The sequence below is a fragment of the Bos javanicus genome, chromosome 15 (assembly GCF_032452875.1).
Source record: "Bos javanicus breed banteng chromosome 15, ARS-OSU_banteng_1.0, whole genome shotgun sequence".
Lineage (NCBI taxonomy): Eukaryota > Metazoa > Chordata > Mammalia > Artiodactyla > Bovidae > Bos > Bos javanicus.
In genome coordinates, this window is record NC_083882.1 from 53,176,274 (window position 1) to 53,203,883 (window position 27,610).

Consider the following 27,610-nt stretch of genomic DNA (forward strand, 5'->3'; position numbering starts at 1 on the left):
GTTAAATCCGAGTTTGTTAATGGGGGTCTGCATGCAGTAAAACTCATTTCTTGGATAGTTCTTTGCTGTTATGTGATATTAATGTAAAATTTAATTGAATTCTTAAAGAATACCCTAAGTTTGTTTCTGAAGCTTATCTCAGTAATCTATCTTTGGATGAAGATCAGATGCCTCATGACCTGCAACCAGGACTGGAAAAAGACATAGTTTAAGGGAGGGACTGTCTCCAACCTGGATGGAAGGACTTTTTTATCAGGTACTCTTAACTAGCTCATGCACAATGAAACTGAAGGGAAATTAATTCTTAGATTAACTCACACTTCCAAAGGCCCCTACACTGGACTGGTCTATAGAGAAGATAGCTGACCTGATCTCACCTTAAAATGATGCTCAAACAGAGGAGAAACTACACTATACCAGGATGAGAAGATGACAACATCAGAGGTAGACAGCTTGCCCAAGATGCTGGACCTGATTAGTATGATCATTTATAATGTTACCTTGACTTCTTAGACCTTTGCCTATAAATCAAATGCTTTTCTATCATAGGCCTGATCCTATGCTAGTTTTAGAAATCAATCCAACTGTTGGGTTTGTGGCCAATACCTGTGTCTAGTTCTGGGTTACCTTTGTAAATTTCTCTACTACAAAACTCTAACTGGTTGGCCCTGAGAAAATTTACTTAAAAAAAAAAATTATAGTCATATTCAGGTCACTATGATATTACTAGATGGGATCCCCTCATCAGGCCAATTAATAATGCCTTCTCTGACACTGGCCACAAATTTGAGCTTTCTTCTATTACTCAAGCATAATCAGAGCAACAAGCAAAGTTTCAGCAAAGGAGAAAAAAATCTCCCACAATCATGGGATGGATTTATATAGATAACACCAGGCTATGGTAATTTAGGTTTAAAGTCTCCTCTGTGTTAGAAACAATTAAATCATACTAAAGAATGAAGGGATGCAGCCAAAGCAAAAAGAATACCCAGCTGTGGATGTGACTGGTGATAGAAGCAAGGTCCAATGCTGTAAAGAGCAATATTGCATAGGAACCTGGAATGTCAGGTCCATGAATCAAGGCAAATTGGAAGTGGTCAAACAAGAGAAGGCAAGAGTGAATGTCGACATTCTAGGAATCAGTGAACTGAAATGGACCGGAATGGCTGAATTTAACTCAGATGACCATTATATCTACTACTGCGGGCAGGAATCCCTCAGAAGAAATGGAGTAGCCATCATTGTCAACAAAAGAGTCTGAAATGCAGTACTTGGATGCAATCTCAAAAACGACAGAATGATCTCTGTTCGTTTCCAAGGCAAACCATTCAATATCACAGTAATCCAAGTCTATGCCCCAACCAGTAACGTTGAAGAAGCTGAAGTTGAACGGTTCTATGAAGACCTACAAGACCTTTTAGAACTAACACCCAAAAAAGATGTCCTTTTCATTATAGGTGACTGGAATGCACAAGTAGGAAGTCAAGAAACACCTGGAGTAACAGGCAAATTTGGCCTTGGAATATGGAATGAAGCAGGGCAAAGACTAATAGAGTTTTGCCAAGAAAATGCACTGGTCATAACAAACACCCTCTTCCAACAACACAAGAGAAGACTCTATACATGGACATCACCAGATGGTCAACACCGAAATCAGATTGATTATATTCTTTGTAGCCAAAGATGGAGAAGCTCTATACAGTCAGCAAAAACAAGACCAGGAGCTGACTGTGGCTCAGACCATGAACTCCTTATTGCCAAATTCAGACTGAAATTGAAGAAAGTAGGGAAAACCACTAGACCATTCAGGTATGACCTAAATCAAATCCCTTATGATTATACAGCGGAAGTGAGAAATAGATTTAAGGGCCTAGATCTGATAGATAAAGTGCCTGATGAACTATGGAATGAGGTTCGTGACATTGTACAGGAGACACGGATCAAGACCATCCCCATGGAAAAGAAATGCAAAAGAGCAAAATGGCTGTCTGGGGAGGCCTTACAAATAGCTGTGAAAAGAAGAGAAGCGAAAAGCAAAGGAGAAAAGGAAAGATATAAGCATCTGAATGCAGAGTTCCAAAGAATAGCAAGAAGAGATAAGAAAGCCTTCTTCAGCGATCAATGCAAAGAAATAGAGGAAAACAACAGAATGGGAAAGACTAGGGATCTCTTCAAGAAAATCAGAGATACCAAAGGAACATTTTATGCAAAGATGGGCTCGATAAAGGACAGAAATGGTATGGACCTAACAGAAGCAGAAGATATTAAGAAGAGATGGCAAGAATACACAGAAGAACTGTACAAAAAAGATCTTCACGACCCAGATAATCACGATGGTGTGATCACTGACCTAGAGCCAGACATCCTGGAATGTGAAGTCAAGTGGGCCTTAGAAAGCATCACTACGAACAAAGCTAGTGGAGGTGATGGAATTCCAACTGAGCTATTCCAAATCCTGAAAGATGATGCTGTGAAAGTACTGCACTCAATATGCCAGCAAATTTGGAAAACTCAGCAGTGGCCACAGGACTGGAAAAGGTCAGTTTTCATTCCAATCCCAAAGAAAGGCAATGCCAAAGAATACTCAAACTACCACACAATTGCACTCATCTCACACACTAGTAAAGTAATGCTCAAAATTCTCCAAGCAAGGCTTCAGCAATATGTGAACCGTGAACTTCCTGATGTTCAAGCTGGTTTTAGAAAAGGCAGAGGAGCCAGAGATCAAATTGCCAACATCCGCTGGATCATGGAAAAAGCAAGAGAATTCCAAAAAAGCATCTATTTCTGCTTTATTGACTATGCCAAAGCCTCTGACTGTGTGGATCACAATAAACTGTGGAAAATTCTGAAAGAGATGGGAATACCAGACCACCTGACCTGCCTCTTGAGAAATCTGTATGCAGGTCAGGAAGCAACAGTTAGAACTGGACATGGAACAACAGACTGGTTCCAAATAGGAAAAGGAGTACGTCAAGGCTGTATATTGTCACCCTGCTTATTTAACTTATATGCAGAGTACATCATGAGAAACGCTGGACTGGAAGAAGCATAAGCTGGAATCAAGATTGCCAGGAGAAATATCAATAACCTCAGATACACAGATGACACCACCATTATGGCAGAAAGTGAAGAGGAACTAAAAAGCCTCTTGATGAAAGTGAAAGTGGAGAGTGAAAAAGTTGGCTTAAAGCTCAACATTCAGAAAACGAAGAGCATGGCATCCGGTCCCATCACTTCATGGGAAATAGATGGGGAAACAGTGGAAACGGTGTCAGACTTTATTTTTCTGGGCTCCAAAATCACTGCAGATGGTGACTGCAGCCATGAAATTAAAAGACACTTACTCCTTGGAAGGAAAGTTATGACCAACCTAGACAGCATATTCAAAAGCAGAGACATCACTTTGTCAACAAAGGTCCATCTAGTCAAGGCTATGGTTTTTCCAGTGGTCACGTATGGATGTGAGAGTTGGACTGTGAAGAAGGCTGAGTGCCAAAGAATTGATGTTTTTGAACTGTGGTGTTGGAGAAGACTCTTGAGAGTCCCTTGGACTGCAAGGAGATCCAACCAGTCCATCCTAACAGAGATCAGTCCTGGGTGTTCATTGGAAGGACTGATGCTAAAGCTGAAACTCCAGTACTTTGGCCACCTCATGCGAAGAGTTGACTCATTGGAAAAGACTCTGATGCTGGGAGGGACTGGGGGCAGGAGGCGAAGGGGATGACAGAGGATGAGATGGCTGGATGGCATCACTGACTGGATGGACATGAGTCTGAGTGAACTCCGGGAGTTGGTGATGGACAGGGAGGCCTGGCGTGCTGCGATTCATGGGGTCACAAAGAGTTGGACATGACTGAGCGACTGATCTGATCTGATCTGATCTGAAGGATAATCAGTCTAGTAAGACTAGAAAACTGGGCTATGTGCCTTATAGACGGTACCAATATATAATTTCCCTGGAAGATAAAGATTCTACAGAGCAGGCTAAGTCAGATGACCTGAGATATACTGGGCTACATCTAATGGAAGCTCTTAAGTATTACTTGTGACTTTACTAATACTGCTGGCTATCTTATTTGTATTTCACTTGTTTTTCAAAATTGCTGTTTCTTACACTGCCAAATGTGTGACTGAGGCCTCTGATAGAATAATATATAGTTCCATATGAGATCAATGATGGTAACAGTGTAACTCTAGATATGGGAAGAAGCAACAAGAGGGCATATTTTCCTGGACCAAGAGGCTAGTAAGACAGGTGGGTCCAGAGAATTTTGGATACTGTTTTATGGCCTAGTCCAGTAACAGCACATTGAGTGGCCTATCAACAAAATCTTTGCCAAACCTGAGAATGGACATTCTCAGCACCATGGGATAAAATGGTCATGAAATGCAATCATGGCCACTGCAACTGCTGACTTAGAACGCCCCTGAAAGGAGTTCAGGGTGAAAATCAGGAATGAGGCACTCTGTGCTGTGGGGAAAACTGGCAGAACAGGCCTTCAGGTAGTTAGATCCTTTCAGGAGAAGATTTTATGAGTTCCAATTCTTGCATCTTCTCATACTTAGAGAAACACTGACGTCATCAATGGTGACATCTGCTTTGGCTATTAAGGAAAATTTTACAGTTAAAAAGTCAAAATAGAGTGGCTATGGTTCAGACATCCTGGGAAATAACTAGGTGACACTATGGTGTAATTTCAGATTAGACGTTGTATTGCTAACACTTGAGTTTTCTGAGTCATGTCAGGCTTAGATGCCACCATTCTCAAAACAATGTCTGCTGGAAGTTAGTAACTGCAACCTTACTTTTTATAAAACTAGGCAACTGGCTACCTGGCTACAAGTCTCCCCGAAGTGCCAGGTCCAGACTGGGTTTCAGGTCTATTCTTCTAAAAAGAAATGAGATTTATTTTGTCGATTAAAATTCCAGTTATTCCTCCTCCAGCTACTCCTAATTGGGTCTGTTACAACAAAATGGCAGACCAAGGGATTGAGATTTTAATCATACAAGGCTCAGATCTATGACTTGGAACTCAGGAATACTTCCAGTTCAGTGTCTCTTCTCCAAGCTGAGACAGTCCTATGCCCCATTTTGACAGGAAGTTATCACAGTCATAGTTGCCCAGTTCCCTAAATTAAAACTGAGCAGGAGTCTGTGGGGCTCTGGAGTAGAGATCTGTTCTGTGTTCTCCATTGCTTGTCTGTAGGATATAGGCTTCATTCAGCCTCCTTGACCTTCCCTGAGTTCCAAAGGGTGGATTTAAACAATTGCTAATCAGGGAACGGAGGGGATACAGAAACAGGAGAAACAATCAAAGATTGGTACAGCCTCCAGACAGGGTCCTAGTTCCTACTCAAAAGAAATATGCATAACAATGTCTGAGTTCTTCTACAGAACTGGAGCCCCACCCAGGTGGAGGATGGTAACTTCAGACTGAACACAAGATTCCTGGAGCACAGCTCTGTTGCCTCACCACCAACCAATCAAAAAGAGTCACAAACCCTGCAACCCTTACCCCAAATGTTGCTTCCTGTTTCCGGGGACCAGAGATGACCATCCTGTTAGGTCTCCTGTTTGGCCCCTGTCTATTTCATCTCTGAGAGGGGCCAACAGTTTCAAACTAAATTGCTCTTATTACAAGGGTGAATGCTGGTTTCAGGCAAAAAATATATTGACTTAGATCAGATAGAGACTTCTGCTCCACTAGGCAGGCCTATGCCCATGCACAGCAGGAAGAAGTTACAGAAGAAAGAGACCTTTGCCCCAATTCCCAAGAAGTATCTTGAAGTATGCAGTCTCTCAGGGGGGAGTTGTTAGGGGAAGCACACTGACTGAAACCGCCCACCCTGGTCAGGCCTTTTAGTAACCATTCCACATGAGTTGTTTTATGACAGGAGATCCTGGTAAGGAATATCGAACTAATAAGCCACCACCAACCGGAAGAGTTGGGAAAGGTCAAAAGGAGACACCACGTGTCCGTCCACTTCCAGAATCCCTCTCACTAGCATCCGTCTTGGCTGAGCGATGCGTGCACCACCAGGAAAGACCCTGAATTAGAATGACTGGCCAAAGACAACCCGGAAACTAATCCGATCACCATAAAATCCAAGACTGCGAGCCACGTGGCAGAGCAGTTCTCCTGTGTTCCCTTACCCTACTGCTCTCCACCCGGGTGCCCTTTCCCAATAAAATCTCTTGCTTTGTTAGCACACGTGTCTCCTTGGACAATTCATTTCTGAGTGTTAGACAAGAGCCCAGTTTCGGGCCCTGGAAGGGGTCCCCCTTCCTGCAACAGTCTGAGCACGTACTAAAGAAACCAAAAAAGAGGGGTTAAAAAAACAAATGCAACAGCCCTCCCATTCCTTAGTGGTGGAAGAATCTGAATCAAGAGTCGCTACATTATATTATCTACAACATAGTTTTTCAACCAAAAAAATCATAAAACATGCAAAGATACTGGGATGACCCATTTACTGGTGGGGATAAAAGGAGACTATAGATATTGTCTTCAAGGAGACTTAGATATTAGAATCAATAGATAAATATTTCAAAGCATCTATTAGAAATTTTTTTTAAAATAAAGGAAACCATATTTAAAGAACTAAATGAAAGTATGATGATAATTACTCATCAAATAGAGAATATCAATAAACAGAAATTATAAAAAGAACCAAATGATAATTGTATTCTGAAATCAAACATTCAAGAGGACTCAAAACAAATCTGAGCTGACAGAAGAAAGAATCATCAAATTCAAAGATGGATGAATACAGATAATGCAATCTGAAAAACAAAAAGAAAAAATGAAAAATAAAGTCAGAGACCTGTGGGAAACTATGGAACAAACCGTTACACACAAGTAACGGGATTTCTAAAGAGAGGAAAGAAAGGAGTAGAAAAAATATCTGAAGATATAATCACCAAAAGCTTCCCAAATTTGATTTTAAAAACAAACATTACACTATACCCAAGACGGTGAACTCCAAGTGGGCTAAACACAAAAAGAGACACACTTGCACACATCATAGTAAAAACCGTTGAAAGCCAAAGAGAAAATTTTGAAAGTGGCAAGAGAAGAAAACTTATGAGATGAAAGGGGACAACAATAAGATTAAGGTTAACAGCTCACTTCTCATTAGAAACAATGGGGGCCAGAGGCAGTGGAATAATAAATCAAATGCACTGAATGAAAAAAAGTTTACCAACCACAATTTGTGACCTCAGTAAAACTATCATTCAAAATTAAAGGCAAAAATAAAGACATTCCCAAATAACTAACAACTAAGATAATTCACTGATAGCAACCTCCCTTTCCAAAAACCCTAAAGACATATAATAAAGCCTTCTGGTTGAAAGGAAATAGCACTACAGGGTAATTCAAATCCACATGAAAAGAAAAAGAGCATCAGTAAAGGCTATTACATAGGTAAAAATAAAGATAGCATAAATATTTTTCTCTTTTTCTCTTAAAAGACAGTTATGTAAAACAATAACTTTAAAACTACATTGTTGCATCTATGACAAGCAAAAATTTACTGTACAGAAAAACAAGACCAAAGTAAAAGAGAGGAAAAATGGAGCTACACTGGAACAAAGTTTCTAAATTTTACTGAAATTAAGTTAGTTTATAATGTGAAGTACATTGATTGTATATGTATTTTCTTCATTTTTTTTTTCTTTTGGCTGCACCATAGGCATGCAGAATCTTAGTTCCCTGATCAGGGACCAAATCTGTGCCCGCTGCATTGGCAGCACTGTCTTAACCACTGGACCACCAGGAAGTCCCAGACTGTTTGCACATGAAGTAGACTGTAATATGTATGTTATAATATGTAATGTGTAATAACAATATATATTTAATCCCGAAAACAACCACTCAGAAAATAACTTTCAAAGTTTATTAATAACAATATCAACAATAAAAAAGAACTACTGATACATATCATAGCATTCATTAATCTCAAAAATATTGTGCTAACTGAAAGAAGCCAGAACAAAAGACAGCATATTATGTGATTCTATTTATACGAAATGTTCAGAAAAGGCAAATCATGGGGCAGGTAGATATTTGTTCACCTAGGACCTGGAGCAGAAATGGAGGTTGACAGCAAATGAGAGCAAGAGATCTCTTTGGGGTAATTAAAAATGGCTTAAACTGGATTTTGGTGATAGTTGCACAACTCAGTAAATTTACTAAACAGCATTGAATAGTATACTTAAAATGGGTGAATTTTATCATATATGTTATACCTCAATAAAGCTATTAAAATAACACAAATTTGTGATTCTTGAACCATCAAGGAAAAAATATAGAAATTTTTAATGCACTAAAAGGAATTAAGTCATTTAATGCAATATCCTCATTTATACACATGAACTGAAATCTCATGACAAGCTCTGAGCAAAGTGTTACTAAGTCAGAGATAACAGGACATAATTTCTGTCCCTGAGGTGTTTGTATGACGGAGAAAAACACAAAAACAATAGCAAAATTGTACTGTTATACGGAATGCTAGAATTTAAAGAAACAACAGTTTACTAAAGGATGGGGGGTGGGTGGGAGAGATGTTCTGATTGCCATTAGATGGCAATATGCTCAGTTAAACGAGTCTATTCCCCAGTCTCTCCTGCAGTTAAGTGAGGCTATGTGATTAGCTCTGCTCAATGAGATATAACTGAAATATATTGTATAGGACTTACTCTTAAAGCCTGCTTAAAGGGATCACTGTTAGCTGGGGGAGGTGTCTTTCCTTCTCCTCTTCCTCATACCTGCTATCTGGAATTAAGACATGATGACTGGAGCTCATCAACCTTTTCTGTGAAGTGACCTTGAGAATAGAAGTCTCAAACCAAGGATGACAGAAGAAGCCTGCATCCTTGATCATTTCAGCCCTGGACTACCTTTTTACTGTTTTACACGAGAAAATAAAACCCTATGTTTTTAAACTATTGTTATTTTAGATTTATTATATGTAGCTGAACCTTATCTTATTTAAGGAGAGAGATATATAAGATTTCAAAAGAATGCTATTTGATCTATATGTTTTGAAGGATGCCAGGAATTCTACAGAGGGAGGAGAAGGAAAGGTCACTTGCGAAATTATACAATGAGAGAGCAAGGCACATTCAGAGAACACTGTATAGTTCTGAAAAGCTGTAACATAGAATTGCAGGGAAAACATGGCAGGAATATTCTCATCCTGTCCCCATTTCTCAATTGTGTCCTCTCGGCTCTTATGAAGGATCTCAGAGAATTCTCTGGTGGTCCAGTGGTTAGGACTGCATGCTTTTACCACGGAGGGTACAAGATCAATTGTAAGGGAACTGAGATCCCACAAGCTGTGTGGTGCAGTCCAAAAAAAAAAAAAAATCTCAGAAAGCCAGATTGGGCATGTCTACAGGCCATTTTATGATCCCTGGACTCTCTGAAACTTCTTTGTTATAAATACTTGTGGCTGAAATCTGTCTACCCAATTCTTTTCTTCCTGCTACATTTTAAGCAACATAAGGTTGAGGGACCATATCTGTTTTATTCACCACTGAATTTCCAGTAAAGGGCTTGGTATAAAGCAAGGTGCTCAGTAAAGGTTTTCAACTAGATGAATGAATTAACTAGTGGTAAGTTAAAAGAAAGCTTTTATTGGAATTCAACAATTTAATATCACATTCAGTTCAGTTCAGTCGCTCAGTCGTGTCCGACTCTTTGTGACCCCATGAACCGCAGCATGCCAGGCCTCCCTGTCCATCACAAACTCCCGGAGTCTACCAAAACCCATGTTCATCGAGTCGGTGATGCCATCCAACCATCTCATCCTCTGTCATCCCCTTCTCCTTCTGCCCTCAATCTTTCCCAGCATCAGGGTCTTTTCCAATGAGTCAGCTCTTTGCATCAGGTGGCCAAAGTATTGGAATTTCAGCTTCAACATCAGTCCTTCCAATGAACACCCAGAACTGATCTCCTTTAGGATGGACTGGCTGGATCTCCTTGCAGTCCAAGGGATTCTCAAGAGTCTTCTTCAACACCACAGTTCAAAAGCATCAATTCTTCTGTGTTCAGCTTTCTTTATAGTCCAACTCTCACATGCATACATGACCACTGGAAAAACCACAGCCTTGACTAGACAGACCTTTGTTGGCAAAGTAATATCTGTGCTTTTTAATATGCTATCTAGGTTGGTCATAACTTTCCTTCCAAGGAGTAAGTATCTTTTAATTTCATAGTTGCAATCACCATCTGCAGTAATTTTGGAGCCCAGAAAAATAAAGTCAGCCACTGTTTCCCCATCTATTTCCCATGAAGTGATGGGACCGGATGCCATGATCTTAAGTTTCCTGAATGTTGAGCTTTAAGCCAACTTTTTTACTCTCCTCTTTCACTTCTATCAAGAGGCTCTTTAATTCTTCTTCACTTTCTGCCATAAGGGTGGTGTCATCTGCATATCTGAGGTTACTGATATTTCTCCCAGCAATCCTGATTCCAGCTTGTGCTTCCTCCAGCCTAGCATTTCTCAGAGTTTACTCTGCATATAAGCTAAATAAGCAGGGTGACAATATACAGCCTTGACGTACTCCTTTTCCTATTTGGAACCAGTCTGTTGCTCCATGTCCAGTTCTAACTGTTGCTTCCTGACCTGCATACAGATTTCTCAAGAGCTTTAGTTGTGTCCAACTCTTTGAGACCCCATGGACTGTACCAGGCTCTTCTGTCCATGGGATTCTCCAGGCAAGAATACTGGGGTGGTTTGCCATTTCCTTCTCCCAGGGGATCTTTCTGCCCCAAAGAATGAACCCCTCATCTCTTATGTCTACCTGCTTTGTCAGGAGGGTTCTTTACCACTAGCACCACCTGGGGAGCGAGGTTACCTGCTACAAGAAGGCAATTACCTCTTCATCTATAAAATGGAAGCTATCAAAAAACTGTGGAAAATTCTTAAAGAGATGGGAATACCAGCCCATCTTACCCGTCTCCTGAGAAACCTGTATGCAAGTCAAGAAGCGACAGTTAGAACCGGACATGGAGCAACAGACTGGTTCCAAATAGGAAAAGGAGTACGTCAAGGCTGTATATTGTCACCCTGCTTATTTAGCTTATATGCAGAGTAAACTCTGAGAAATGCTGGGCCGGATGAAGCACAAGCTGGAATCAAGATTGCCAGGAGAAATATCAATAACCTCAGAAATGCAGATGACACCACCCTTATGGCAGAAAGCGAAGAGGAACTAAAGAGTGATGAAATTGAAAGAGGAGAGTGAAAAAGCTGGCTTAAAATTCAACATTCAGGAAACTAAAATCATGGCATCTGGTCCCATCACTTCATGGCAAATAGATGTGGAAACAGTGGAAAGAATGGCTGACTTTATTTTTTGGGCTCGAAAATCACTGCCAATGGTGATCGCAGCCATGAAATTGAAAGACACTTACTCCTTGGAAGGAAAGTTATGACCAACCTAGACAGCATATTGAAAAGCAGAGACATTATTTTGCCAACAAAGGTTCGTCTAGGCAAAGTTTTGGTTTTTCCAGTGGTCATGTATGGGTGTGAGAATTGAATCATAAAGAAGGCTGAGCACCGAAGAATTGATGCTTTTGAACTGTGGTGTTGGAGAAGACTCTTAAGAGTCCCTTGGACTGCAAGGAGATCAAAACCAGTCCATCCTGAAGAAAATCAACCCTGAATATTTATTGTAAAGACTGATGCTGAAGCTAAAGCTCCAATACTCTGGCCACCTGATGCAAAGAGCTGATTCATTTGAAAAGACCCTGATGCTGGGAAAGATTGAAGGCAGGAGGAGAAGGGACGACAGAGGATGAGATGGTTGGATGACATCATCAGCTCAATGGACATGAGTCTGAGCAAGCTCTGGGAGATGGTGAGGGACAGGGAGGCCTGGCGTGCTGCAGTCCATGGGGTCGCAAAGAGTTCAGTCACAACTGAGTGACTGAACAGCAACCACTTAGTATAAAAAGAATTGTTATGCAGATGAACAGGGAGCCATGAAGGATTATAGTAACAAAGTGACATAATCCTTCTGTGTTTTAGAACAGTGTTTCATGAGAAGACAGACGATGGACTGGCAGAAGAGAAACAGAAGGTCTGAACTAGAAAGAGCCGAAACGGAAAAGAAGGAAAGAATATAGGAAATACTTTATAGAGTTATAACTGACAGGATTTAGAAACTATCTTATAAACTCTGTATGCAGCGCTTGATGTGGGGAAATAAGAGGTTTCTAAGGTAAGCAATGAAATATAGCATTCATTTTTGAACAAGCAGAGGCTGAGATGGCCAATAAACAACTGGGAATCTAAAAATATTGATCTGAGGGCCTATGACTGCTATGAACTAACTACCTACCGACCATTATGTCCATTTGCTTAGAGTTCAGCAGAAGTAGTCTAGCAGGGGTATAAAGGCAGTAAGGAATGAAGGAACGTGGAGGCAGAATAACAGCATGGCAGAATATGCTGTCAAATATAATTCACAGCAGAAATGGGTGCCCGTAAAGCATGTCGTTGGAACTTTCTCAGTTGCTAAAGAAGCAGGCCTGTTTGGCTCCCAATATGCTTGCTTGCTTCCTTCTTTCCATCAATAAATCTTCACTACGTCTTTATTTTATACCAGGCATTATTATCCCATATACCAGCACTAGGGATATGAAGATGAATAAGTTATGGTACAAGCCCTTAAGGACTCTGGAGCTAGCAAAGAAGGGGAACAAATGTCAAATAAGGATATCCATGTGCTATGGTAGAGAGGAGCATGGAGGTTTAAAGAACCTAATTCCATGCACCCTTTCTCCAGTATATCTTCTCAGAATATTATATTAGCTAATGTTTATGAAGTGCTTAACTATGAGAGGAATTTTTCTTGGAGCTTTACATGTTCTTTAATTTTCACATCTACCTTATGAAGTAGGTATTATTTACTAACTCCATCTTACCCATGAGAAAACTGGACAGCCTATAATGAACTCTCTTCTGAGTTCTCATTGTCCTCCCAAAGCATTCTATGTCATCACACAGTACTTTGTATCCTTGGTTTTTTAAAAAATATCCCTTAAGGACCAAGCTCTAATCTACTCATGCCTTTATCTCCCACAAGGCCCAACAGAGGACCAAGTATATGCCACAGGTATTCAGTATTTGCTGAACATCAAAATGACTGTTATGAAGTCATTTCATTGTATAAGTTTTACATTATATCCTTTATAATGTAAACCATTCTACAGCAATCATTTCCTGTCCATCGACAGAAGAATGGATAAAGAAGATGTGGTACATGAAGAATTTATTTGGAGGGCAGCAATGGAGAAACAGACATAGAGAACAGACTTATGGACATGGAGAGAGGGAAGGAGAGAATGAGATGTATGGAGAGAGTAACATGGAAACTTACATTACCATATGTAAAATAGATAGTCAATGGGAAGTTGGGGCTCTGCATCAACCTAGAAGGGTGGGATGGGGAGGGAGATGGGAGGGAGGTTCATGAGGGAGGGGACATATGTATACCTATGGCTGATTCATGTTGAGGCTTGACAGAAAACAACAAAATTCTGTAAAGCAATTATCCTTCGATTAAAAAAATAAAAGAAGATGTGGTATATACACACACACGTGTGTGTGCCCACGCAATGGAATATTACTCAGCCATAAAAAAGAATGAAAAACCATCCTATGTAGCAACATGGATGGATCTAGAGACTGTCATACTGACTGAAGTAAGTGACACAGAGAAGGACAAATATTGTATGATATTACTTATTACATGTAATCTAAAAAAAATGGTATAAACAAACTTACTCATGAAACAGAAATAGAGTTACAGATATAGAAAACAATCTATGGTTATCAAGGGGGAAAGGAGGGAGACAAATTGGGAGATTGGGACTGACATACACACACTGTGCTGTGCTTAGTTGCTCAGTTGTATCCGACTCTTTGCAACTCCGTGGACTGTAGCCCACCAGGCCCCTCTGTCTGTGGGGATTCTCCAGGCAAGAATACTAGAATGGGTTGCAGTGTCCTCCTCCATGGGATCTTCCCAATCCAGAGATTGAACCCAGGTCTCCTGCATTGCAGGGAGATTCTTTACCATCTGTCACCAAGGAAGCCCAAGAATACTGGAGTGGGTAGCCTACCCCTTCTCCAGGGGAAATTCCTGACCCAGGAATCGAACCAGGGTCTCCTACATTGCAGGCAGATTCTTTACCAGTTGAGCTACCCAGGAAGCCCCATATACACACTACTATATATAAAATAGATAATAAGAACCTACTGTATAGCACAGGGAACTCTACCAAGACTCTGTAATGACCTATATGAGAAAAATATCTAAAAGAGAATGGATGGATAGATGGATATATATTTATAACTGATTTACTTTGCTGTACACCATAAAGTAACACAACATTATAAATCAACTATACCCCAATAATTTTTTGTAAAAAATCATTTATTTATTCAGTAGATTCATATTAAGCATTTACTCTAAGTCTATTACTGGTGCCAGGTATAGACTAAACAGAAATAAACCATACACAGACCCTACCATCAGGCTTACTGTGGCAAAACCATAAATGTCGTCTATTGTTTAAGATGATCTATATTTTCTTCAGATATTACACTTCAGATATTACACCCAGATATCAATGTGTGCCTTCTGACTATTGAAACACTCAGTAGGAATACACCATCAGTTGAAAGAATAAATGAATGAATGATGGATACTGTGAACCTTAGACAAGGCATTGCTCTGGCCACTAGGACACTCAGGACACCAAACCTTAGTTTATGCAAGAACTTCTGGTTTCACTTATTCTGTTTCCCTTATTTCCCCCTTCATTATGAATCTCTTTATTTACTTTTGATCCTATTGTATTACCCATATTTTAAAAACTAATTCCCTCTAGGGGAAAAAAAGTTGAGTATGTAGTATTAAATCAGTCAAACTTTGATGAGATGATGTGATGTGATCAGTCTCCTTCGTCAAGATGCTCTGTCTGCTGAAGATCTGGAGACAAACCAGACCCCACTTGCAAGTCAGCAGTGCAGCACTCAACTGCTCTGCCGCTGAGCTCTAATCAAGGAATTCTTTGCTAGCAGAGGAACTATCTTGCTTCAAAGATGCCAAGGCCCCATTCTTGAAAACACCCCACTTTAAGTTTTCAGCCCTTGCACTGATGGACGGGGAGGCTCTGGAACTAGACAGACCATATGGTCTAGGCTCTTATCTCTGTCCCTGACCTATCAGTGACAAACCTCTTAGGGTCTCGTATCTACTCCTCTCTACCCACTTCTTGTGACTATTCTGAATATTCAAAGGGAAAGCAGAGAAGACATTTCCTAAACTGTAGAGTACTACAGCACTGCAAGCGTTAAGGAAAAAGGGGTTCATCATTTGTAATACAATGCAAGGATGGCTGACCAAAATTTAGGCAACCAGTCTTGTAGGCACTGGACTTAAAACACTGAAGGGATTTTTTGTTTGTGGTGATAAATATATATCATAAAATGTGCCATTTTAAGTATTTTTAAGTATACAATTTTGTAGCATTAAGTACATTTACACTGTTATGCAAATCACCAACATCTATCTCTAGAACATCTCCATCTTCCTCATCTGAAACTCTGTACCCATTAGACATTAACTCATTTTCTCCACTCCCCAGCAACCACCATTCTATTTTCTATTTCACTAAAGCATAATGTTTTCAAGATTTATCCAAGTTATAGCATGAAAATACTAGTTTTTAAAACATTCCAGACTTTTAATTTCAGATAAAGTTGATCACAAACTATAAGGTTGACCACCATTTACTTAGCTCTTCAAGATAAACTCAAAAGTTCACTGCAGGAATTTTTTCCTTCCAGTTCCATTGAGATCTCCAAATTGATCTGCACTCTTGCACAAATATTTCCAACTACATGTCATTCGGATGGAATAACTGGCTACTCTGAAAATAAATTCCAACATGTTCATTAGGAAGCAAAATGACCCTTAATAAAAAATGTAATATTATATCAATGTTTGGATAAAGACTGATGTTTAGAAGGAGATACTGATCTGCTTTGATATTACCAAACATTTTTAGGCAGGAGGACAAGTATGTATCTGTCTGTTTTTCATAATATGCCTATTGATATAAATGTTTGCTATTCCAAAGTAGCATGTTTTGGAGGATTTCCCTGGTGGTTCAGTAGTTAAGAATCTGCCTTCCACGTGGCAGGCCAGACCTGTAGACTTGGGAAAGAGGAAGAAGGGTCTGCAGATCCCCACACTGCCTACTGCGCTGTTGTGCAGGACATTTGGTAACAAGAGGAGCAAGCATGTCCGGGGTGCAGGTGGTCCTGAACCAGTGGTCCCTGGGAAGCTTTGGGGTCAGAAAAGCACCCTGGTGGGGTGGCTGTTTGGGGCATAAGTCAATTGCTGTGTTAGTACTGTCACAGTGCTTTCCTAATATACACTAGATTAACTTGTCATGTGTTAAACACACAATTGCTTTTTTATAGCTAGCTTTTCATATTCAATACATTTATTAATATCTTGAAAAAAATAAAGAATCCACCTTCCAATGCAGGGGATGCAGGTTCTTAGGGAACTAAGATTCCACATGCTGTTGGGGAGGGGGGCGGCAAGTAAGCCAGCATGTCAGAACTAGAGAGAAGCCCTCGTGGCACTAGGGAAGACATCGTGCCATAACTAAGACCCAACACAGCCAAACATAAATATTTAAAACAAACAAAAAAACAAAGTAGCATGTTTTTAACATTTGCAAATGAAACTTCTATTATTCACACTGATTTATATTATTCACATGGATTATATTTTTATTTTGTACTGGAGTATAACCAATTAACAAACAATGTTGTGACAGTTTCAGATGAACAGCAAGCACCTCAACCATCATATACATACATGTATTCATCTCCCCCACACTCCCCTCCCATCCAGGCTGCCACATAACATGGAGCAGAGTTCCATGTGCTATACAGTTGGTCCTTGTTGGTTATACATTTCAAATATAGCAGTGTGTACATGTCCATCCCCAAATCCTTAACTATCTCTTCTCCCAAGCAATCATAAGTTCATTCTCCAAGTCTGAGTCTCTTTCTGTTTTGTAAGTAAGTTCATTTGTATCATTTTAGATTCCACATATAAGGGATGTCATATGATATTTCTCCTCTCTGTCTGACTTACTTCACTCAGTATGACAATCTCTAGGTCCATCCATGTTGCTGCAATCGGCATTATTTCATTCTTTTTAATGGCTGAGTAATATTTACATTGTATGTATGTAACACATCTTTATCCATCATATGGATTATTTTTCAACCAGCAAATCACCTTATTCCAAATGTCACTGGAAGGATCTCAAAGATCATTTAATTCAAGCCTTTCATTTTGCAACAGAGAAAACAGAGACCCAGTAACTTGCTCAAAGTCACACAGCAAGTCAGTAACAGATCCAGGACTGCACCTCAGACCTCCAGACTCCAGAAGAGTGACAGTGAGGCCGCTTTTCTACCCAAAAGAAAAGAGATCTCCTCTGCTTACTGGTTAGTTCAAAGTCCAGTGAGCCCTTGCAATGGGAGGTCAAAGACTGAATCAGGAGCTGCTGCATCCAAACAGTTAAGACTAAATACCAAGCCAAATCCTTTGTCTCAGGACAAAAACGTTCAGAAAAACCTGGCAGAACCACCCTTATTAGGTGCAAAGGCCTCAGGATGCTCTGGGCTACAGTCCTGCGCACAGGATCAGTAAGCGATTTACCGTGATGAAGCTGGAAGTAAAAAGGAAAAAAAGGAGGATGGGAGAAAAGAAAAGTTAGATTCTTGCCCAACACCACCAACACTCTTGAAAAAGAACTCTTGATGAAAAGGAAAGAGATTGTAATAGAAGAAGCTAAAAAATTAGAAAATGGAAGCACAGATAATATCAGGACACAGTGAAGACTCCCCAGGGAACCTGTCTAATTTGAAACTTAATGGTATAGACATCACAAAAGAATCAAACTGGAGACTGTGTGTGTTGCCAAGAATAACCCAGTCAAGAATAATGCAGCTTGAGTGATCCAAGCCTCCTCACTCTCCATCACAGTTGCTGACCCACTCACCACCACTCTCCTTCAGAATTACCCGGGGTTCTTATTTACAACAGAGTTTTACAAATAACTCTATTTAACAACACGAATAGACATTTCTCCAAAGGAGATATACAAATGGGCAACACACGTGAAAAGATCACTAATCATCAGGGAAATACAAATCAGATACCACCTCAAATCTGTGAGGATAGCCACCATTAAAAAAAAAAAAAAATAGCAAGCACTGGCAAGGATGCAGAGAAACTGGAACCCTTGTAGACTATTTGTGGGAATGTAAAATAGTGCAGCCACGATGGAAATAATGGTATGGAGGTGCCTCAAAAATTTAAAAATATAATTACTATATGACCCAGCAATCCCACTTCAGAGTCTAGCTCCAAACGAATTGAAAACAGGATCTTTAAGAGATATGTGCACACCCATGTTCACTGCAGCATTACTCACAATAACAAAGAGGTGGAAGAAACTTAAATGTCCACTGACAGAAGAACAGATAAAGAAAACTGGTGTATATATACAATATTATAATATTAAGCCTTAGCAAAGAAGAAAACCCTGTTACGTGCTACGCTGTGAATAAACCTTGAGGACATTGCTGCTGCTAAGTCGCTTCAGTCGTGTCTGACTCTGTGCGACCCCATAGACAGCAGCCCACCAGGCTCCCCCATCCCTGGGATTCTCCAGGCAAGAACACTGGAGTGGGTTACCATTTCCTTCTCCATAATGAGGACATTATGCTAAGTGAAATAAACCAGTCACAAAAAGGCAAATAAATACTACATGACAACACTTACATGAGGTATCTAAAGCAGACAAACTCAGAAACAGAAGGAATGGTGGTTGCCAGGGGCTGTTGAAGGATGGGGAGCTGTTGTTGTAGACTATTGTAGACTATCCCTTAGGGATACAGTTTCAGTTTTACAAGAGGAACGTTCTAAAGATCTGCTGAACAACAAGGTACATATAGTTAACACTATTGCACTGTACACTTATGGCAAATTCAGGAACCACTGGCTTCAAAATAAAGTCCAAACTTTATGTTAGCATCCAAAGCCCTCCACGAGACCATCCCTCTTTATCTCTCCACTTGCTCACCACTTGCTCCTCCTCAGGCCTCACCTTACTTACCCCCTCTGGCTGGTCCAAACAGAACTTTTTACGGTGACAGAAATGTTCTACATCTGTGCTGTTCAATATAGAAGCTGTCAGTCACATGTGCTACTGAGCACCTGCCATGTGCTACTGGCTACTGTGCTGAACAGCACACGACTACAGCAATAGCTAGGACCCCAGAAGATACAGATGGGCCAAGGATGAAACTCACAACAATGCCATTTACCCCTTTTCCCCTCACATGTTATCATCATGTATCCATTCTTTCTACAAATATTCTTGCTTACTATGTGCCAGGTACTATTCTAGGTACTGGGGAAGCAACAGTAAATAAGAAGACAAACATCCCTGTCCTCAAGAATCTTATGTTCCAGTTAGGCAGTGTAGGACAGTGGTTAAAAGCAAGAACTCTGGAGCCAGAGAGCTTAGGTTCAGATTCTGACTCCACTGCTAACCACCTATGTGTTCCCTGAAAATTACTTAACTTCTCCATGCCTCAGTTTTTAATCTATAAAATGGGGATAACAATAGTACTGCCTAATAGGCTTTCTATAAAGATTAAAGTAGTTAACATATATGTAAAGTGCTTAGAACAGTGCCCTATATATAAGAATTAGCTGTTACTATTATTGCTGTATTTTGTTATTGTTATGAGTGGGAGCAAGACAATCAACAAATAGCAAAAAAATAAAAAGCCATTTAGTGATATGACAAAAAAAACACAGGGTAAGGGAACAAGGAGTGTCAGGATAGGGATTATATTTAAGAGGATAATTAGGGAAAGCTTCACACGAAGGTGATATTTGAGGAAAGGTCTGAAAAAGGAGGAGAGGAACAAGTCTCACAGATATCTGGGGAAGCACTGAATTTTCTGAGATACTTGGTATTATTAACACCATGTTATAGATGGGAAAATTGAGGTTCAGACTAAGGAACCTGTCCAAGGTCACATGGCTTATAAATGACTGAGCCCAGAGTCAAATCTGGGACTATTGACTCCAATTTCTCCTCCACGTCTGAACCCTTTTGACCTCCATTCCTTTCTGTGGTGAAACAAGACCAATGAATCCTTTCCACATCAGTTTCCCATTCTGGCACTGAGATTTACAGACTCATTATGATCAGACAAGCTCTCTAGCTTAATCAACCAAAGGAGTTAAAGGCACAAGCTGCCTTTAACTGCCCCCTCTCACATGTGCTCTCATCCACCGCTTCCTAAGCAGCGCCACACCAGGACTCCATGTTAACTGCATGCTGTGCATAGAAAACAGGCATTTATTAAGACCAACAAGACTCAAACACCAGGAAGGAGAGATAAATTATACATAAGAAATGAAGGCCACTGCTTCCAGCCTGGCCTTTGAGGGGGAAAGCTTTGCTGTATGTGCACCGCAGGAGAACTATGATCAAAAGTTAGGTTCAACCTACTGAACCTGTCTAATCTAGAACTACGGGCTTCCCTGATAGCTCAGTTGGTAAACAATCTGCCTACAATGCAGGAGACTCATTGGAAAAGACCCTGATGGAAAGATTGAAGGCAGGAGGAAGAGGAGACAACAGAGGGTGAGATGGCTGGATGGCATCACTGACTTGATGGACCTGAGTTTCAGCAAGCTCTGGGAGCTGATGATGGACAGGGAAGCCTGGAGTGCTGCAGTCCATGGGGTCGCAGAGTCAGACATGACTGAGCGACTGAACTGAATACACAACTGCAGAAATAAGAAGAAAAGAACAAACCATTATAGCCTAACTTTATCTGTAAAGAAGTCAGTAAATCAAAATACTTTCAACAATATTTACTCTATACATTTTACCTGTATTCATGAAATCTCTGAAAATATTGGCAATTTATTCCAGAAAATTGTTAGTGCTGCCAGGAGCAGTGAATTCTAGTTCTCCTTTATAACTTACCAGAAAAGTCACTTCCACTCCCTGGATCCCACTTCTCACATCAGTTAGAAGAAGAAGCTAGACTAGGTATTCATTAAAGATTCCATCTTTAGCCCTTTATAGCACATTGTATTACAATACTAATGACAGCACCCCTACACCTCCAGAGTCAGACCCAAAATTCATTCATTCAATAAACATTTATGTAAGCTAGGCACTGAAAACACAAATATACTACATGATAAATTCATGAAAGTTTCAAATACACTGCTTTTCCTATTCACATGAACATTTCAGAGTTGTGTTCCTACAAAAACAAAACACAGCTCCAAAAAATTTTTTCCTACTCATACTTAAGACAGTTTTGTGTTTATTATATAGTACACTTAACACCCTCCCCCCAAATAAACCCTCTCCCTATTAAACCATACCTCACAATTATATTTCCCTTTTTTAAATCACTCATAGCCCTAACCACTAAGTTAGAGGTTTTCCCCACTTAATATATAGTGAGAGAACCTCTCATTCTATACCTGTGTTTTTTTAATATTTTCTTTTTTTCCTAATTTTTCTTTATTTAACACATCTTTTTTCATTTTATTTTTTTCATCTTTAATTTTTTAACTTTTAAAAATTACTTATTTTTTGCATTTCTTTTTCTTACAATCCATTATTAGTTCCTTGAGAACATCTTATTTTTCTTTGCATCTTAAGTAAGCCCTTTTTATAATTTATTTATAAATTTAAAGACTAATCCAAAAGAACATTAAGTGGTTCATCTTCTTAAGATATAAAAATAAGATAGCTAAAAATAAAAGCAAAAAAACCAGGGGTATAGATTTATATCAAATGATCAAACTTCAGGTCCTACATTTACCATATATATGCCATGTGATTCTTGACAAGGTATAATCTCTCTACTAAGAAAAATACAATGGTATACCTGCTATGCTGTGTGCTATGGGACATTCAGTCATGTCCCACTCTGTGCGACCCTATGGACTGTAGCCCACCAGGCTCCTCTGTCCACAGGATTCTCCAAGCAAGAATACTGGAGTGGGTTGCCATGCCCTTCTCCAGCTATACCTCCTAGAGAGTCTGTAAGACTCAGAAGTTAACAGAACCAGCAGTTGTGAAGCCAGGCATTGTTGGCTGGATTCAAATCATAACTCCATCACATATTAACTATGGGAATGGGCACCTTACTTACTTACTCCCTTTGGTTCCTAGTATCTTCATCTGTTTCAGATGGTAATAAAACCACTTTTACAGCTGATATAAAAGTTAAATAATACATGTAAAGCACTCAGCACTGTGTCAGGCACATAGTAAGTACTCAATAAAAAGTAACTATTCATAGTATGCATCATCTCCAGGTTGTTTATAAAGATGTGTTAGATAAGGAGAAAAATAGCTCTGAAATTTAAACTGCTATGAAATGTTTGGAATACTTTTTACTATTGCTCATAATCAAAACTATGCAGCAAATTAATAAAAATGAGGGAAAAACATGTCCAAAGACAGCTATCTTAAACAACATTTTTCTAAATATAGCTATCTCCTTCTTTTGCATCTCTGGCCTCCTTCCAAACATCTTTAATACTGCAGTAAAGCAGGAGTGGAAATTCAAGCTATGTACTTGCAACTGATAGGAGAGGCAAGGCTTGGGGTTTTTCCACCAAGTCAGGACAAAATTGCCTTGTCCCCTCCTTCCAGCCCTACAGGCTGCTTGTGCAGGAGTTGATAATCTGTAGCTAGCAGGAAGGTCAGTTTAAATTGAAGTAAGCTGGTTGTGTTTCTCTGTTGTATGCTTTTCTGATACTGCTGGAACACAGTGGTATCTGGGCCTGGCCTTCTCCACAGGATGACAGAAGGTGCAGCCAGAACATGAAGGCAGAAGAAAACATAAAAAGGATAGGACACCAAAAAAATACTCAAAAAACAGTAGCATGATCATCAATGGGATCTGTTTTATAAGCATGTGATGAATAAGCCAATATGTGTGTAGTCACCGTGGTACAAATACGTTTTAATACATTATGATCTGTGTACATGAAGAATGTCAAAGAAAAGGCTGATCTGCATCCCATATACGGAGTCCTAAAATATCAGAACTACAAGAGTCTTAAGAGATTATGCAGTCAGCATCATCGTTATTATGGATACAAGAACTAAGAGAAAGAGACTTATCAGTGGTCATACAGACAAGTCAGGGAATAGCTGTACGATCAGAACCCAGGATAGGCCAACTGTGGACTTGAGTATAAAGTATGTGGGAAGGGAATATATTAAAAACCATATCATTTGTGAACAAATCCCCAGAGATGGCTTAAGAATCCTCAAATTTAGAAATGCCACCACTGCCTCATCAAATACTTTTCAAACGCTCACCTCAGGAAAGTGGGAAATGATGACATGTCATGGACCTCTGAGGCCACTCAAGAACAGCTAGAGCTACATATGGTAAGTTCGTCAAAGTGAAACGTTTAAAACAAAGTTCCAATCTGTACAGTGTAAAAAGGCAGAGAGTTCATTACTCAGCTGCCATCCAGGGTTCCCACAACGCATCTTCAAAGAAGAAGTAAACATAAACCATGCTATTAATGGAAATAAAAGTAAAATCTTCACATCTAAATTTTAAGCTTTTTAAAACCTAGCCCCAACCTCTATTCTCCAGCATCCTTCACTTGCCAGGGAATTCCTTGGGTTAGGGGCTTTTAAGGGCTCTGTCAGCTTATATATTCTGTAGAAAATAAGCACAGAACTAGCTTATTAATGAGGTGAGCCAAAAAATGCAATACAGATAATGCCTAACGTAACCAGAAACAGGCTACTGGATTCAATGGAAGCTGCTCTGTGACTGGCAGATTCAATGGAACCTCAAAAGGGGGATGGGAAAGTTGAAGCCTAATGATGAATACAACTGCTGCCAGGAGGTCATGGCTAACTACAGGAACATTTCTTGCAGGAAGCTCTGCAAAACTCTCCACTGAGGTCCTAAAGTCCCTGCCCATACAATGGAGCCTCACTGACCAGAGAAGGGAGAGGGACTGGACAGGAGCCTGGCAAGAAAGATAATGGACAAAGCTGAATGAGACAGCCTGTCTCACCCAGAGATGAGGCCACATCTTAGGTCTTCTTAGTCCTCAGTTATTTTTCTTTTGGTTTGTTCTTTTTATTTTTCCTTGCCAGAGCAGGTAAAGGAAAGAATAAAACAGCAGGGCTCCAGTAGTTGAATTTTTTTAAGTATGTGCTGAGTCTCAAGCTCTTTTAGCTGAAAACAGTTTTTGTTTTGTAGGGCTTAAAATTTTAGAAAAGTAGCAGTAAATTGTTTTGTAAGCATCAGAAATAGTAAAAATAGGTTTTGCAATCAGTCAGACTCAGGTTCAAATCCCAGCTCAACTACCTATTAACTAAATGGCCCTGGGTAAGTTATTTAACATTACTGGGTCTCAGCTTTATCATCTATAATCATATTGACTAAGAATCCCCACCTCACAAGGTTAGCCTGCCTTAGAATATATGTATATACTCTTTCTATATCTGTCTTTGCTGTAAAACTGTCAACAACTTGAGAGCAGGGATTTTAATTCATATTTAAGATTCCCTAAAATCTGACACAGAGGAGGAGCCAGAGGAAATCAGATAAATGTGTCTACCATGAGTCCAATTCTATAAAGGGAACAAAATAATGATCATGATAATGTTGAACATAATAATACAACCTGACAACAACAAACACATAGCATTTATTATGTGTCAGACACAATTCCAAGTCCTTTAACTCTTCCTGCTCCCATATCACACTTATAATAAGCTGATTAAGTATTACTGTCCCTACCTTGTTAATGAGAAAACCAAGGCACAGAAAGGTTAAATAACTTGCCCAAATCCAGAACACGTAAATCCACATAGAAAGAAAGTAGTATGGTGTTTGCCAGGGGCTTAGGGGAAGGGAGAATAGGAAGTAACTGCTAACAGGTACAAGGTTTCTTCCCATATAATAAAATGTTTTAAATTAGAAGTAGTGGTTGCACAAATCTGTGAATATACTAAAAGGTACAAATTATATACTTTAAAAGAGTGGATTTTATTGTATATTATACCTTAATAAAACTGTTAAAAAAAAAAAAAAAAAACAACTTGGGAATTCCCTGGCAGTCCATTAGTTAGGACTCTGCTCTTTCACTGCAAAGGGCCAAGATTCAATCCCTGGTCGGGGAACCAAAATCCCACAAGCCACGCAGTATGACCAAAAAAAATCTGCAGAGAATCAGAAAGTTAGGAAGTGACAGACCAAGAATCCTACATTTTCAAAATCAGTGCTTTTAACCACCATTCTATACTGCCCTCAAGGAACATAAAATCTAGAACTATCTAGCTATTATTACTTACCTATAATATAGACAATAGATATAGGCTATATATTTTGGAAAGAAAACAGAGCCTGAAATTGCAGGTATTCAATGTTTAACTGAACTGAACTGAAAAATTAACTCATTTAATAATTTAAAGACTATACTTTCAGGGATCATTTCTATAGCTTATTTAATAATTTAATTCCTGACCTCGAGGCACTCACAGAATAAAACATGGCTCAGACATGTTAAATTATCCCTAATGCAAGTTAGAAGGAAACATGTTCTATGTAAAAATAACTCCCCCTGGGAAACATCTGTGTGAAGTGGTCTGGCAGACCCCCATAGCTTCCAGATCTCTTGTAGTTAGGTAGCACTAATGATCTATGAATGAAGGTGACATGTCTTACACTCTGGGAGAAGTATTCAAAAGCTGGTGTATGACCCTCCAGCTCTGGCATGGACTTCCTCCCTCCCTCCCTCTCTCTCTTTTCTGCAAAGACATCCTAGAGATCTTAAGTTGGGATTGTGGCAGCACAAGACAAAAGCAGCATAAATGTGCTAGTCATCACTTCCTGGAGGACAACTGCCCTCCAGAGTCACTGGCCTGAAACTGAATTCATATAAGCAAGAATTCCACAGATTTTTGTCATGTTATGCCACTCAAATCTTGTGGCCAATCTGACACCTCAGTATAATTCTGTGTGTCCTCACTAATATAAGGGTTAGCAAAAAATGAACCCAGAATATATGAAATAAAATCTGCACTCTGCCACTTAATATTTTGGCTAAGTTATCTGAACTCAATGGCCCTTGATTTACTCAACTTTAAAATGGAGGCAACACTAGCATCCTTACAGTTGTTATGATAATTAAATGAAATATATGAAAACACCTGGCATAATGCAACTGCCTTTGGAGAAAAAAATGTGACACTGAACCTGATGGTTGACCGAGAAATTCTAATAGGAGTCTATGCTGTCAAAGGCAAAAAAAGGCACACGGTTTGGGTGAAGAACTGTGCTTTAGCTAGTTCAGAAATAGCAGTTATTTATTACTCTAGAGGATAAAAAACCATACTCCTGTCTGCACAGCACTTTGTAAGTCCAAATGATCTTCTATACGCTGCTCCTCCTATACATTTGATCTTCACAAGAATCCAGTAAGGTAAATATTCTAATCAAAGAAAGATTAACATAAGCCCCCAAAGCTTAATTCTGTACCTACCTATAGATTAACAGGAAGAGACAAATGTCCTTTTAAAGAAACAGAATGAAAAAGTACTTCCCTGTCAGCAACTTCCTTGCCATTACCTCTAGGTATGAAGAAGAGGTACCATAATTCACTTTACCTCAAAATAGCTCCCTTTGGCCAATTATAGTGACTTCTATAAGACATTTATTCCAGAAAGGGAGAACACTTCAACAGTTATGTTACTTCTTATAAACCAAAGAAAATAACTATTAATAAAAGAAGGAAAAGAAAAAGTGCCACTCTCAATCTATTTAATTAACAAAAGAATTCTAGTGAAGGTATGAAAAACTATAACCATTCATGATACATAAATTATAAAATATAATATAAATTATAAAAGCCCATGAACTAATACAGAAATATTCAGAATAGCTGCCTTCCCCTCAAGAGGATTTTAAGTAGGAGAAATGATGAAAGTTAGTCAAACACAGCACTTAAGTAAAACTGCCATAAGAATATTAATAAATGAAAAATGAGGCTGAAGAAACCACTTCTCATAGGAAAAGCATCATGAAAGATGGCATTCTGGCTGAGTCCTAAGAATCAGAATCTTAGAAAGCTCACAAGCATTAGGAACTCTGGCCCTTTGAGGGAAGACTACAGCGACCTATAAAATGAGCCTATAATATAATACAAAGAGCTCTGAGCTTGTTGCCAAAAGACCTAAATGTACCCTGGCATTGTTGTTTACCAGCTGTGCTACCTCAAGAAAGTTATTTAACTGCTCTGATTTCGATTTCATCTATAAAATGGGGAATTGTACCATTTGTCTTAACAGATTGTTGAAAGAAATAATAGATAAGTGGTTAAATAAATGGTTGAGAAAGTGCCTGATAAACTGATATTGATAGAACACATCTCAAAATGAATATACTTGGGATTAAC

General features: G+C 39.4%; 1 protein-coding gene across 9 annotated transcripts in view; it reads right to left on the reverse strand.

Annotated features, from left to right (window-relative positions):
• FAM168A (family with sequence similarity 168 member A) overlaps positions 1–27,610 on the reverse strand; it is a 202,367-nt gene that overhangs the window by 77,903 nt on the left and 96,854 nt on the right. For 3 of the 9 annotated variants that reach the window (XM_061380789.1, XM_061380781.1, XM_061380780.1), the window contains exon 2: positions 20,814–20,932. The exons of the other annotated variants lie outside the window; for them this stretch is intronic. In XM_061380789.1, coding sequence (XP_061236773.1) covers positions 20,814–20,885 — 72 coding nt within the window. In that variant the 5' untranslated portion in view covers positions 20,886–20,932. The remainder of the gene's footprint in view (positions 1–20,813; positions 20,933–27,610) is intronic. 9 annotated transcript variants of the gene reach the window in all.